Raw genomic sequence first — 16,686 nt, 5'->3', positions numbered from 1 at the left:
TTGTGACCTCTGCTGAATGTAACAGGGCTTAATAAATACATTTGATTGATTGAATATCATTGAATATCAGAGATTCAGATAAAGAAACTGTAGGCTTATATAAAACAATTTCTGTATGGAACTTGCTTAGTGCACAGGGGCATTGTTACTGCTGAAACATGAAAAGGTCTTCCCCAAACTGTTGCCACAAAGTTGGATGCACAGAATCATCTAGAATGTTATTGTATGCTGCATCGTTAAAATTTCCCTTCACTTGAACTAATGAGCCTGAATCATAAAAAACAGCCCAGACCATTATTCCTCCTCCACCAAACTTTACAGTTGGCACTATGCATTGGGACAGGTAGTGTTCTCCTGGCATCCACCAAACCCAGATTTGTCTGTCAAACTGCCAAGCATTGGCTGGAGTGGTGTAAAGCTCACCGCCATTGGACTCTGGAGCAGTGGAAACGCATTCACTGGAGTGAGGAATCATGCTTCACCATCTGGCAGTTTCCAAACTCCTGATTGCGATCAAATGTCAAAGCAACTTGACAAAGCAACCTCCAAACTAATACCAGTAACAATAAAAACATCAAACAAGGTGGGGTATGGTGTGTCAATGACAAACACTGCGGGTCACTAGTTTATATAGTGTCAAAGGACACACACATAGGTCTCCCTAGGAGAGGGGGTGACCTCAAATATTTATTGTTAAAACAAGAGGCTGCCTGGATCTTTAATTTAAAGACCCTTGCTCCCTTTGGTCTCAACGTAGAGTACACCATTCCTGTTATTATTGTGATTTTGCTATTCATTGTAAATGTTTTATAGGCCTATGTAGCCAAATTGTATCTATGATCGTAGGCTATCATTCATGTTTTTTGTATTTATTTTTATATCTAAGAATTAACCAATGATATCAGGCCACACCCTGCCATTATTAGACACCTTTGAGACTATATAAACTAGTCACCCGCAGTGTTTGGCATTATACCCTGATGAAGACAGCTTGTCTGTCGAAACGTTGGATATATGTTATTAAATTGAGCTCCTAGAGTGTGGGTCTCTCTTTTTCTTTTACAAAAACTGACAGACCTTACTTTTTTCAATCTTTACTAACGACATGCCACTGGCATGTAAAGCTGGCATGTCTATGTATGTGGATGACTCAACACTTTACATGTCAGCTATTACAGAAACTGAAATGGAACAAATCATTCACTAAACCCTAAACCTCAACTTAATCTTGTAATGAATAATGTGGACATTGAGCAAGTTGAGGTGACTAAGCTGCTTGGAGTAACCCTGGATTGTAAACTGTCATGGTCAAAACATATTGATACAACAGTAGCTAAGACGGGGAGAAGTCTGTCCATAATAAAGTGTTGCTCTGCCTTCTTACTATCAACAAGGCAGGTCCTACAGGCCCTAAATATGTCACACCTGGACTACTGTTCAGTGGTGTGGTCAGGTGCCACAAAGAGGGAAAATTGCGATTTGCTCAGAACAGGGCAGCACGGCTAACCCTTGGATGTACACAGAGAGCTAACATAACTTTTATGAATGTCAATCTCTCCTGGTGTAACGGCTCTCATCGGAATGAGTGGACCAAAGCGCAGCGTGGAAAGTGTTCATGATTTTATTGATCAAAGAAACACTCGAACAAAGTAACAAAACGAAAGCGAACAGATACTAAACAGAAAATAACTACCACAAAATACAGGTGGGGAAAAGGCTGCCTAAGTATGATTCCCAATCAGAGACAACGATAGACAGCTGCCTCTGATTGGGAACCACACTCGGCCAAAAACAAAGAAATAGAAAACATAGAATGCCCACCCCAAATCACACCCTGACCTAACCAAATAGAGAAATAAAACGGCTCTCTAAGGTCAGGGCGTGACAGTACCCCCCCCCCCCCCAAATGTGCAGACTCCCAGCCGCAAACCTGAACCTATAGGGGAGGGTCCGGGTGGGCATCTACCATCGGTGGCGGCTCCGGTTTGGGACGTAGCCCCCACTCCCTACGCTGATCCCTCCGCTTCTGTGGAACCTGACTGAAGATCGTCGCCGGAGACTCCGGACCGTGAATCGTTACCGGAGGAACCGGGCCATCGCCGGAGGCTCTGAACTGGGAACCACCGCTGGAGGCTCCGAACTGCAGATCGTCGCCGGAGGCTCCGGACTAGGAACCCCCGCTGGAGGCTCCGGACTGCGGACCGTCGCTGGAGGCTCCGGACTGAGGACCGTCGCTGGAGGCTCCAGACTGGGGACCGTCGCTGGAGGCTCCAGACTGCGGACCGTTGCTGGAGGCTCCTTGCCCTGGATTTTCACTGCAGGCTCCGGGCCATGGATCATCACTGGAGGCTTCGTGCCATGGATTATCACTGGAGGCTCCGGGCCATGGATTATCACTGCAGGCTCCGGGCCATGGATCATCACTGGATGCTTCGTGCCATGGATTATCACTGGAGGCTCCGGGCCATGGATTATCACTGGAGGCTTCGTGCCATGGATCATCACTGGAGGCTCCGGGCCATGGATTATCACTACAGGCTCCGGATCATGGATCATCACTGGAGGCTTCGTACGTGGAGCCGGAACAGGTCTCACTGGCCTGGGGAGATGCACTGGAAGCCTGGTGCGTGGAACAGGCACCGGATACACTGGGCTGTGGAGGCGCACTGGAGGTCTCGAGCTTAGACCTGGCACAACTCGTCCTGGCTGGATACCCCCTGTAGCCCGGCAAGTGCGGGGAGCTGGAACAGGCCGCACTGGGCTGTGCTGGCGAACCGGGTACACCGTGAGTAGAGCTGGTACAGGTTAACCTGGGCCGAAGAGACGCACCGGAGGCCAGGAACGCTGAGCCGGCACAATCCGTCCTGGCTGAATGCCCACTCTAGCACGGCCACTGCGGGGAGCTTGCACAGAGTGCACCGGGCTGTGGATGCGCACTGAAGGCATGGTGCGCAGAACCGGATAGCACGGTGCTTGACCGGTCACACGCTCCCCACGGTAAGCACGAGGAGTTGGCTCAGGTCTGAACCCTGACTCTGCCAATCTCCCCGTGTGCCCCCCAAAAGGGGCTGCCTCTCGTTCTTGCCTCGTTGCTCCAACTCCTCGTAACGTCGCCGTTCCGCTTTTGCTGCTTCTATCTCCTCCTTCGGACGGCGATACTCCCCGACCTGCGTACAGGGTCTTTTCCATCCAGGATCTCTTCCTATGTCCACTCGTCCTTTTTACCACGCTGCTTGGTCCTTTGGTGGTGGGTAGTTCTGTAACGGCTCCCGTCGGAATGAGTGGACCAAAGCGCAGCGTGGAAAGTGTTAATGATTTTATTGATCAAAGAAACACTCGAACAAAGTAACAAAACAAAAGTGAACAGTTCTGTCAGGTAAACAGATACTAAACAGAAAATAACTACCCACAAAACACAGGTGGGAAAAAGGCTACCTAAATATGATTCCCAATCAGAGACAACGATAGACAGCTGCCTCTGATTGGGAACATCAGAGAAAACAAAGAAATAGAAAACATAGAATGCCCACCCCAAATCACACCCTGACCTAACCAAATAGAGAAATAAAACGGCTCTCTAGGGTCAGGGCGTGACACATGGCTCAAAGTGGAGGAGAGATTGACTTCATCACTACTTGTATTTTTATGAGAGGTATTGACATGTTAAATGCACTGAGCTGTCTGTTTGAACTACTGCCACACACCTCAGACACCCATGCATACCCCACAAGACATGCCACCAGAAGACATGACAGCAGATCAGACTGTGGGAGGCGCACAATACTACATAGAGCCATGACTACATGGAACTCTATTCCACATCAAGTAACTCATGCAAGCAGTAAAATTTGATTTAAAAAACAGATACAAATAAACCTTATGGAACAGCGGGGACTGTGAAGAGACACAAACACATGCACAGACACACACGATAGCATACGCACTATACACACACGTACACATGAATTTTGTGTTGTAGATATGTGGTAGTAGAGTAGTGGCCTGAGGGCAAACACTTAATGTGTTGTGAAATCTGTTGTGAATGTATTGTAATGTTTTTAAAATTGTACTACTGCCTTAATTTTGCTGTACCTCAGGAAGAGTAGCTCAGCTAATGGGGATCCATAATAAATACAAATACAAATCTCACCATCTGTTATCATCGGCAGCTCTAATGTGAGAAACATCTTTGTTCCCAATGCAAAAACATTGTGTTATCCTGAGGCTCGGACACAGGCTGCTTCCTATCGTTTTACGCCAGAACATGGGGGCTGTCGCTGTCGTAGTCCATGTGGGATCTAATGACATTGGGATGGCTAGCTCAGAACAGCTGAAACAGGATTTTAAATAACTGTTTGGAACTCTGAAAGACCAACAAGCATCTAATTATTTCAGGCCCAGTGCCCAACCATAAATAATCAGCATTATCATCATCCTGCATGTAACCAGTTTGTTTTAGCCCACGTACCAGCTCTAGGCATCGGCCCATTTGTACAGTTCTAGACAATATATCTACATGTGAACATTCTGGTAATATCTGAAACTTGGCTAATTAAGACTGTGCCGGATACTGATGTGTCTTTGACTGTTTATAATGTTTTTAAATCCAATGGAGTTGACAGAGGTGGAGCTGTCTCCATATTTACAAACGACAACTTAAATGTGTCTGTATCTCTCTCTTGTTAACAATGCTGAATTTATAATAGTGGGAATTTGTCGCCCTCCCTCTGCCTCAACATGTGCTCTTAGCCGATAGTCTGACTTGCAATCTAACTATGCCAAATCCTAATTATTAATTTTGGGTGATCCTAATCTGGATTGGTTGATGCCAGCTTTCGATAGGATGACATATATCTGCATTGAGCTAAATCTAACTCATGATAACTGAACCAACCCGCCCTAACTTGAACCTTTTACTGCAGTGGGCTAAATCAGGGTCACACAGAATGATTCTTGGTAGACTTAAACAAATATATTTTGAAACAAAAGTATACATCTCACACAAAGGGGCGCGTGCCATATGGGGGGGGGGGAGGCTTTAGGACGATTCTAAGGGCCTGTGACTGATTCTAAGGGGCCTTAAAAAAATATTAGCACATTAGGTACATTTTTTTCAATATTAAATTATTAACCTATCATCATTAATATAATATTTGATTTACAATGTACTAATAAAACGAACGGTTTATTTACATGCAATGGTTCGGTCCTGCCCCCAAACCATGCGCGAACGATACTTGCTAGCAGTGAATTGCGAGTGAGGAGTGCCGGTGGAGCATCATGTCTCAGTTTCCTAAAGAAAAATCTGGCTACCAAAAATGAAAAGAAAGAAAAGAGGAGAGAAAAAAGAAAGGGCTACAGTATGCCAATTTTTCTCAAAGAAAGGTGGGTGTAGTCCGTGAGTGGTGGAAATTAACCTGTTAGCTTAGTCCATTGTGAAATAGGCTACTTTTGCTCCCCTAACATTAGTTACTTAATATCTTCACAGATCTGGGTGTTTATATTTCGCTCCTCTTTTTGCCGACATTTAATCAACGCAGGCAAACTTTTAGCAAGCTATTCATACTAAATCAGTTGTCCCTGCCCCTGCCTTGTGCCATGCCCAACAGGTGCAGCTTCAGGCTCACCAGCCCTGTCTCCCCATCCCCATATCCCTGAACCAGCCCTACTCCCAACTGAAGGAGGTGAGCAGCATTGTGTTAAATGACATGTCATTTGGCATAATTGCAGGGGGTCCGTGGGAATACATTTTTTTATTATTATTATTATTAAATCCTCTTCAATGATAAGAATTCAAACACTGTAATTATTTGTCCACATGATGATCATTATATGAAACAAAAACAACCAATAGTCTATTGGATGCTGGACAGTTTGAAGCATTTAGTGACAGCCAAAGTTAAAATAATACCTTCAAGTCATATGGCCAAGGTATGGCTCCATGGCTTTGATGCAGACTGAAATATGGTTGTTTACTGACATCTAGTGGTGGTGATATGCAACTGCAGGTAATTTGGGTCAATATTCTGCAGGATTCAGTGCTGTTTAATTTTTTCTGTGGTGCGTGCAGTTAATTTAAGTCAACAAAATGGTTGTAACTGAAATTTTGGTTATGATATTATTACAAATGGTATTATAACATAGGATATATTATCATATGCGTCATCTACACTCTACAGAGCCAGGACCCTCTTCAAGTGATATAGTTTTTTCAGGGAGGAGTGTGGAAGTGGATGAAGAGGTGAAAGACAGTGCCGGCAGTACCAATGCAGATGATGTGGATGGAGAAAATGAGAGACTGTGCACAGAAAGAGACAGACAAAGTGATGATGTTGAAAAACAAGCTGATCAGTGACTTTGCTAGCAAGAAGGCTTGGCGCTGGGCTCTTGGTGAGTAAGGCTGAGCAAGGGCCAGTGATAACTGTTAAATGGTATGGCTATGGATATTGGATCACTATACACATAATGCCCACAGGCTGAGAACAAGACTGAGAACAGACTGAGAACAAGATATGTCTCAAAGTAATGGCTGGATTGCCATAAAATGTGTTGTGCACAATCAAGACCCCAAGTGGAAGGAACCTTGATTTGGTGACCACTTGACCTTTCCTCTAGCGCCACTATCAGGCCTTTTCATTTCGATTTCCATTTTGTTTGCATTTTCCATTTCCACTTTTACAGCTGCTTATTATCTAGTTGGTATGTATACTTAGTTCAAAAATCTTTGTTTGTTATATCATTCTATAGATGATAATGATAATGTATTTTAATTGAAGAGGTTAATGTATATTTAAGTTATAAGTTATTCATTAATGTTAAGAGAACTTTACCATTACAAAAACATTTAGACTGTAAAAAATGGCCTTTAGCACATTTCTAATAGAGGGTATCAGTCTTGCATCAGTCTTGAATTCACACTTGAGAAATAGTGAATTCCACTGTATGCAGAATGTTGCATGGATGTCTGCACAATGTTATATTTTCACAGCTCACTGTCAGTAAACATCGTACAGTAAATATTGGACAACAAGAGATTTGCAAGCCTGCAAAGGTAGAGTTATTTAAAGCTTTGAATGATTCGATTGGGTTTCGGAGGTGTGTGGATACAGCAATTGCTCAGGGTTGGTGTGGCCTGTGGTGGTGGGGCCCAATGTGATATCTTTTCATAGGGCCCAAAATCCCTGGCGGGGCCCCTGCTCACACGCATGGTTATGGGCTTAAAAAATGAACCACCTGTACCATGTCAGATATAGTGTTGACATTTATTTAATTTGGAGATTTCATCCAAATATTACACTTTATATACATCACAAAATACAAAAAAATAACTAAACTTTTTGATATAGAAACACCAGATTTTTGCCAGTATTTTTAAATAATCTTTATTAATTATGAAATTATGAAAGATATTAATAACATTCCACCCATGAGGCCACCCATGAGGCCAAAAACGCCCCTCATGTGTTCAGTGACCATTGTCCCGTTGCCTGCATGAGAGATGAAAAGCTCCCTATATCTCAGCCTCACATTATTACAAAGAGAAATTATAGGAATTTAAATTGTGTTCTGGGATTATGTGAATGGGGAGTTTTGTGTTAGATATCTCTGACTCGGATCAGGCCCTAAATTGGTTTACTTATTTGCTCAACTCAATTTCAGATAAGCATAGACTGGTTAATAAACTAAGGGTAAAGGATAAAGCTAATCCTTGGTTTACATATGAACTATCAGAGAAATTACAGGAGCTTGGACTAAGGCTGACTGATTATATGTCTGACGGGCAGTCCTTCAGACACTTGAGAAATAGATGTCTATCCCTGGTTAGAAAAGCAAAATCAACATACTTCTTGAACTTTGGATCAGAGAATAGTGGGAATCCAGCTGCCTTCTGGAAGGTAGTCAAATATCTGAAACAAAACTCCACCCCCTTATTACCGCAGCAGGTTATGACAGCCTCTGGTTCCATAACAGATAAGATGGGCATTTGTGGTGCTTTTAATAACCACTTTTCCTCAGCGGGCCACCTATTTTGTGAAATAGCTTCTGAAAACTCTGATTCCAGTAGAGGGAGTCCTTTGCTCACATCGAGCCAGTTTGAAAAGAACGATACATTCCCAGATCCACATTCCTCATTTTCTTTTCAACCATTTGATGTCTATGATGTACTAAGTGCCTTATTGAAGATCAATGTAATAAAAATTCACTGGGGCTGACTCACTTGATCCCTTTTTGCTGCTGCGGTTTGACCCACTTATTGCAGACTCATTAACCTATATTTTTACTTGACAATTTTTTTCTAGGGCTATCCTTAAGATCTGGACAATGGCACAAGTCCCCCCCCTACATAAAGGCAAGAGCCTTCTGACTTGGACAACTAACGTCCAATTTTCAAGCTATCTTGCCTTGCCAAACTTTTAGAGACCCTGGCCAACTCTCTTTTTTACTTCTCGTTCTGGTTTGAGACACGAACATAACACTGTTTCAGTGGCTATACTTGTCTTAGATGTTGTGCTACAGTTGAAGTCAGAAGTTTACATACACTTAGGTCTGAGTCATTAAAACTCATTTTTCAACCACTCCACACATTTCTTGTTAATAAACTATAGTTTTGGCAAGTTGGTTAGGACATCTATATTGCAGCAACATCTCAAGACATCAGTCAGGAAGTTAAAGCTTGGTCGCAAATGGGTCTTCCAAATGGACAATGATCCCAAGCATACTTCCAAAGTTGTGGCAAAATCGCTTAAGGACAACAAAGTCAAGGTATTGGAGTTGTAACGCTCGCATTTGTGGGAAGAACTGAAAAAGCGTGTGCGAGCAAGGGGGCCTACAAACCTGACTCAGTTACACCAGCTCTGTCAGGAGGAATGGGCCACAATTTGCCCAAATTATTGTGGGAAGCTTGTGGAAGGCTACCCAAAACGTTTGGCCCAAGTTAAACAATTTAAAGTCAATGCTACCAAATACTAATTGAGTATATGTAAACTTCTGACCCACTGGGAATGTGATGAAAGAAATGCAAGCTGAAATAAATAATTCTCTCTACTATCATTCTGACATTTCACATTCCTAAAATATAGTGGTTAAAATATAATACAACATAAGAATGTGAAATGTCAGAATAATAGTAGAGAGAATGATTTATTTCAGCTTTTATTTCTTTCATCACATTCCCTGCTCAAAGGTTGTCTGAAATAGGCCTATATTGGTTCAAAAACTACAGTATCTAGCTTACTGACGGTATCAAATCTAGTTCCTCAATATTACGAAAGGTGTGCTGCATGGGTCGATTTTGGGCCCTGTTCTCTTCAGTATGTATATAAATAATATTGGTCTATCTGTTAAAACCTCTAACATTCATCTCCACACGGATGATTCAGTTACAGTATTTACTCCTGTGCCCCCTCAGTACAGCAGGCCATTTATGACCTTCAGCATGGTTTTAACTCAATTCAAAAATTGCTTACTGATCTTATTAAAATAGTGCTAAATGCTTATTAAAGCATGTTTATGTTGTTCTCTCGGTCTTGTAATATTGACCCTGTGAACCTACATATTTGCACACAAATTAAGCAAGTTCCCCAATATAAGTACTTGGCGATAAGCTCTCTTTTAAAACACACATTGAAAAACAAAAAGGCTGAGAATTAAGATTGCTTAGATAGAGTCAAGGATATGTTTTGTATAATTCTACAAAGTCCTAGTAAAAACGTAGGCCTATAGCCTATTTTCGTTTCCCTTACAATAAAACTTTATTTATAACTTTATTTGTAGATTCGATTAGTTTTAGACTTATAGTAATTATTAATAAAGTCCAGTTACAGCTTCTTTTGAAAAGTAGAAACGAAAAGATGATAATAATAATATAATCAGCCAGGTGCAGGTGAAATTATTTGCTGTATTCATAAACAAAAGCACCAGTGTATGAACAAGTTGCCAATGGTCACATTTCTGCTTCCACGAGTCTCAAAACCACAGTCTCAGACAGTCACTCACCGCTGGCCTGGTTGATTTTTCCCCCAGAAATGCAAAGCAATTGAGCAAGTACTTGGTTTCGACATCGGCGGACCAAAACTTAACTGAAGTTACGTGCACCATTATCAGTTTCTATCTGGTTTCTGGCGCCCTATCATCCATTGACTACAGAAGAGCATATTTCAGTTTTTTGTTTATTATGTTACTAGTTTTTGCTTATAGCAGCCAAATAAATGTTGCCGTGCGAATGGTCATGTGCTGAATGCATGGACAGCACGGATATGAGCAGTGTAAAATACAAACATTTAGGAAAAGTCAGGGAAGGAGCAGGACATAGCTTTCTTGGTGGGCAGATATGTTCCCCTTAAAAAAACGTTTCTAGTTTGGGCAAACTTTAAACTTATAAAGGCTTCATAATGGCTTCATAAAGGCTTTATAAGCACCACATAAATGCTTCACATATCATTTATAAGCAATGTCATACTACATAAAGGGTGATTTAAAATATCAGTATAGCTGGTGCTTTGCCTACATATAGCTGTAGGTGTATGAGCCAACCTGAGCGATAAACTAGAACTTCATACATCATTCAAAAAGTCTTTATGAACACCACATCAATTCATCACAAATCCTACCTGTATGTGTAAGGGCCAACCTGAGAGACGAAAGGCTTGGCTCCAGCCAGGAACTCGTCTGGGTTGGTGACGTTAAAAAAGAAGTACTGCATGAAGATGGGAGGAGGAGGGTTCTTCCATGTCTCAAACACACGGCTGCCCTCTGTCAGAGTTATCTCCTGAAAGATACAAACATAGAACCAATCAATCAAATGTATTTTATAAAGCCCATTTTACATCAGTTGTCAATTTGAATATGAAGAATGCTGAATTATGTGGTCTGTTTTGTGCACATCAACTTCTGTGTTGCCTGCTCTTTGGTGTTTAGGCCGGTGAGAACATGGTGCAGTTGAAGTCGGAAGTTTACATACACTTAGGTTGGAGTCATTAAAACTCGTTTTTCAACCGCTCCACAAATTTCTTATTAAAACTTCTTCTTAATAGGGAGCGCTGTTTTCACTTTGGGAAAAAATCGTGCGCAAATTAAACGGCCTCGTACTCTGTTCTAGATCATACAATATGCATATTATTATTACCATTGGATAGAAAACACTCTGAAGATTCTAAAACTGTTTGAATTATATCTGTGAGTAAAACAGAACTCATTTGGCAGCAAACTTCCCAACAGGAAGTGAAAATTCTGAAAATGGGGCTCTGTGCCTATTCAACTGGCTTATATTTATGGATCTGTATGCAATTCATACGCCTTCCACTAGATGTCAACAGGCAGTAGAATGTTGAATGGGGTGTCTAGCTTGATGTGAGACCGCATGAGAGCTTTTGGAGTGACAGGTCCGCTCTTTTGTCAGTATTCAACTGCGCACCAGGGAACCTCATATTGTCTTCTGAAAAGCGTTAGGTATAGACGACGAAATGCTCCGGCTCTGATTTTATTGGATACATATGAGAAAAACATCATAAAGTAGGATTTTCAACCGAGTTTGACCAGTTCATTCGACGTTTATTGGGAATTTGGGAATTTTTCGTTCCAGGCGCAAAGATTTCTTGGACATGTGCCCTCCACATGGCTAGCCAAAGTTGCTAATTCGACAGAAGAAATGGACATTCTAAAACAAAACAACGATTTATTCTGGAACTAGGACTCCTTGCACAACATTCTGATGGAGATCATCAAAAGTAAGAGAATATTTATGATGTTATTTCGTATTTTTGTGGTTTGTGTTGGCTCCAACAAGGCGGAGAATTGGTGAGCGCTGTCTCACAATATTGCATGCTGTATGTTGTACTAAAGTTATTTTTTTAAATCTAACACAGCGGTTGCATTAAGAACCAGTGTATCTTTCATTTGCTGCACAACATGTATTTTTTAGTAAAGTTTATGATGATTTTTTTGGTTAGATTACGTGACTGTCCAAAATTTCTCCGGACCATTTGGTGGATCATAGCAACGTATTCACAATGTAAAACCAGGATTTGTAGCTCTAAATATGCACATTTTCGAACAAAACATAAATGTATTGTATAACATAATGTTATAAGACTGTCATCTGATGAAGTTGTTCAAAGGTTAGTGATTCATTTTATCTCTATTTGTGGGTTTTGTGAAAGCTATCTTTACGGTGAATAAATGGCGTTGTGTGTTTGGCTATTGTGGTGAGCTAATATAAATATATATTGTGTTTTCGCTGTAAAACACTTAAAAAATCGGAAATATTGGCTGGATTCACAAGATGTTTATCTTTCATTTGCTGTACAACATGTATTTTTCATAAATGTTTTATGATGAGTATTTAGGTATTTCACGTTGCTCTCTGTAATTATTCTGGCTGTTTTGGTGCTATTTGTGATGGTGGCTGCAATGTAAAAATACGATTTGTAGCTCTAAATATGCAAATTTCCGAACAAAACATAATTCTATTGTATAATAAGACTGTCATCTGATGAAATTTTTCAAAGGTTAGTGATTAATTTTATCTCTATTTGTGGGTTTTGTGAAAGCTACCTTTGTGGTGGAAACATGGTGAAAACATGGCGTTGTGTGTTTGGCTATTGTGGTGAGCTAATATAAATATATATTGTGTTTTCACTGTAAAATATAAAAAAAAATGGAAATGATGGCTGGATTCACAAGATGTTTATCTTTCATTTGCTGTATTGGACTTGTGATTTCATGAAATTATATTATATGATATCCCTGTCGCGTTAGGCTAGGCTATGCTAGTCAGCTTTTTTGATGAGGAGGATCCGGGATCCGGGAGGGTGACTCGTCAGAGGTTTCTTATTAATGATAGTAAAGACACGACAATGTCCTAACCGACTTGCCTAAACTATAGTTTGTTAACTTCTAGTTGCACACAATCCCGGATCCGGGAGCACCCCCATCAGTAAAAAAGCTGACTAGCATAGCCTAGCATAGCGTCACAAGTAAATACTAGCATCTAAATATCATTAAATCACAAGTCCAAGACACCAGATGAAAGATACACATCTGTGAATCCAGCCATCATTTCTGATTTTTTAAATGTTTTACAGGGAAGACACAATATGTAAATCTATTAGCTAACCACGATAGCAAAAGACACAACTTTTTTTTCCCACCATTTTTTTCCTGCATAGGTAGCTATCACAATTTCGACCAAATAAAGATATAAATAGCCACTAACCAAGAAACAACTTCATCAGATGACAGTCTGATAACATATTTATTGTATAGCATATGTTTTGTTAGAAAAATGTGCATACAGTTCCCTCCCGGATCCCGGAAATATGCACATTTTCGAACAAAACCCACAGTGGGGAGAACAAGTATTTGATACACTGACAATTTTGCAGGTTTTCCTACTTACAAAGCATGTAGAGGTCTGTAATTTTTATCATAGGTACACTTCAACTGTGAGAGAAGGAATCTAAAACAAAAATCCAGAAAATCACATTGTATGATTTTTAAGTAATTAATTTGCATTTTATTGCATGACATAAGTATTTGATACATCAGAAAAGCAGAACTGAATATTTGGTACAGAAACCTTTGTTTGCAATTACAGAGATCATACGTTTCCTGTAGTTCTTGACCAGGTTTGCACACACTGCAGCAGGGATTTTGGCCCACTCCTCCATACAGACCTTCTCCAGATCCTTCAGGTTTCGGGGCTGTCGCTGGGCAATACGGACTTTCGGCTCCCTCCAAAGATTTTCTATTGGGTTCAGGTCTGGAGACTGGCTAGGCCACTCCAGGACCTTGAGATGCTTCTTACGGAGCCACTCCTTAGTTGCCCTGGCTGTGTGTTTCGGGTCGTTGTCATGCTGGAAGACCCAGCCACGACCCATCTTCAATGCTCTTACTGAGGGAAGGAGGTTGTTGGTCAAGATCTCGCGATACATGGCCCCATCCATCCTCCCCTCAATACGGTGCAGTCGTCCTGTCCCCTTTGCAGAAAAGCATCCCCAAAGAATGATGTTTCCACCTCCATGCTTCACGGTTGGGATGGTGTTCTTGGGGTTGTACTCATCCTTCTATTCCTCCAAACACGGCGAGTGGAGTTTAGAGCAAAAAGCTCTATTTTTGTCTCATCAGACCACATGACCTTCTCCCATTCCTCCTCTGGATCATCCAGATGGTCATTGGCAAACTTCAGACGGGCCTGGACATGCGCTGGCTTGAGCAGGGGGACCTTGCGTGCGCTGCAGGATTTTAATCCATGACGGCGTAGTGTGTTACTAATGGTTTTCTTTGAGACTGTGGTCCCAGCTCTCTTCAGGTCATTGACCAGGTCCTGCCGTGTAGTTCTGGGCTGATCCCTCACATTCCTCATGATCATTGATGCCCCACGAGGTGAGATCTTGCATGGAGCCCCAGACCGAGGGTGATTGACCGTCATCTTGAACTTCTACCATTTTCTAATAATTGCGCCAACAGTTGTTGCCTTCTCACCAAGCTGCTTGCCTATTGTCCTGTAGCCCATCCCAGCCTTGTACAGGTCTACAATTTATCCCTGATGTCCTTACACAGCTCTCTGGTCTTGGCCATTGTGGAGAGGTTGGAGTCTGTTTGATTGAGTGTGTGGACAGGTGTCTTTTATACAGGTAACGAGTTCAAACAGGTGCAGTTAATACAGGTAATGAGTGGAGAACAGGAGGGCTTCTTAAAGAAAAACTAACAGGTCTGTGAGAGCCGGAATCCTTACTGGTTGGTAGGTGATCAAATACTTATGTCATGCAATAAAATGCTAATTAATTACTTAAAAATCATACAATGTGATTTTCTGGATTTTTGTTTTAGATTCTGTCTCTCACAGTTGAAGTGTACCTATGATAAAAATGACAGACCTCTACATGCTTTGTAAGTAGGAAAACCTGCAAAATCGGCAGTGTATCAAATACTTGTTCTCCCCACTGTATATGCATTGTGTAATATGATGTTACAGGACTGTCATCTGATGAAGTATATCAAGGTTAGTCAAAAATTATATATCTTTTGCTGGATTGTTACGATCGCTAACCTTTGCTACTGGTAAACGGCTTATGTTTCCGGCTATTGTGGTAAGCTAATATAATGCTAAATTGTGTTTTCGCTGTAAAACACTTAAAAAATCTGAAATATTGGCTGGATTCACAAGATGTTGGTCTTTCATTTGCTGTACGCTGTGTATTTTTCAGAAATGTTTTATGATGAGTATTTAGGTATTTGACGTTGGTCTCTGTAATTATTCTGGCTGCTTCGGCACTATTTCAGATTGCAGCTGCAATGTAGAACTGTGATTTATACCTGAAATATGCACATTTTTCTAAAAAAACATATGCTATACAATAAATATGTTATCAGACTGTCATCTGATGAAGTTGTTTCTTGGTTAGTGGCTATATATATCTTTATTTGGTCGAAATTGTAATAGCTACAAATTAATGGCGAAATATTAGTCTAAACAATTTCGACAGAAATACGAATTAACATCATAAATTGTTCCTACTATTTGATGAGCTTCCATCAGAATCTTGTACAAGTTGTCATTTGTCCAGAATAATCGTTGCTCGGTTGTAGAAGGTCGTCTTCAACTGTGTAATTAACAGCAAACGTTAGCCATGAGGCGCAGATGTGTCCAACTCAGCATAACGCAGAAGAAAGAAAATACCGAAAATCGCAATATACTGATATAAATCAAATCAAATCAAATTTTATTTGTCACATACACATGGTTAGCAGATGTTAATGCGAGTGTAGCGAAATGCTTGTGCTTCTAGTTCCGACAATGCAGTAATAACCAACAAGTAATCTAACCTAACAATTCCACAACTACTACCTTATACACACAAGTGTAAAGGGATAAAGAATATGTACATAAAGATATATGAATGAGTGATGGTACAGAACGGCATAGGCAAGATGCAGTAGATGGTATAGAGTACGGTATATACATATGAGATGAGTAATGTAGGGTATGTAAACATAAAGTGGCATAGTTTAAAGTGGCTAGTGATACATGTATTACATAAAGATGGCAAGATGCAATAGATGATATAGGGTACAGTATATACATATACATATGAGATGAGTAATGTAGGGTATGTAAACATTATATTAAGTGGCATTTTTTAAAGTGGCTAGTGGTACATTTTTACATAATTTCCATCAATTCCCATTATTAAGTGGCTGGAGTTGAGTCAGTATGTTGGCAGCGGCCGCTAAATGTTAGTGGTGGCTGTTTAACAGTCTGATGGCCTTGAGATAGAAGCTGTTTTTCAGTCTCTCGGTCCCTGCTTTGATGCACCTGTACTGACCTCGCCTTCTGGATGATAGCGGGGTGAACAGGCAGTGGCTTGGGTGGTTGTTGTCCTTGATGATCTTTATGGCCTTCCTGTGACATCGGGTGGTGTAGGTGTCCTGGAGGGCAGGTAGTTTGCCCCCGGTGATGCCTTGTGCAGACCTCACTACCCTCTGGAGAGCCTTACGGTTGTGGGCGGAGCAGTTGCCGTACCAGGCGGTGATACAGCCCGACAGGATGCTCTCGATTGTGCATCTGTAGAAGTTTGTGAGTGCTTTTGGTGACCAAATTTCTTCAGCCTCCTGAGGTTGAAGAGGCGCTGCTGCGCCTTCTTCACAACGCTGTCTGTGTGGGTGGACCAATTCAGTTTGTCCGTG

At 41.3% G+C, this 16,686-nt stretch overlaps 1 protein-coding gene across 1 annotated transcript in view; it reads right to left on the bottom strand.

Moving 5' to 3' along the window:
* Nucleotides 1–16,686, bottom strand: part of LOC139543498 (lysosome membrane protein 2-like) — a 66,306-nt gene that overhangs the window by 31,621 nt on the left and 17,999 nt on the right. The window contains exon 2 of the mRNA XM_071349610.1: nucleotides 10,611–10,768. Within this exon, the coding sequence (XP_071205711.1) occupies nucleotides 10,611–10,768 (158 nt within the window). The remainder of the gene's footprint in view (nucleotides 1–10,610; nucleotides 10,769–16,686) is intronic.

Source organism: Salvelinus alpinus, chromosome 18, assembly GCF_045679555.1.
Source record: "Salvelinus alpinus chromosome 18, SLU_Salpinus.1, whole genome shotgun sequence".
In the NCBI taxonomy this organism is placed as follows: Eukaryota; Metazoa; Chordata; class Actinopteri; order Salmoniformes; family Salmonidae; genus Salvelinus; species Salvelinus alpinus.
This window is presented reverse-complemented; position numbering and strand designations above follow the sequence as displayed.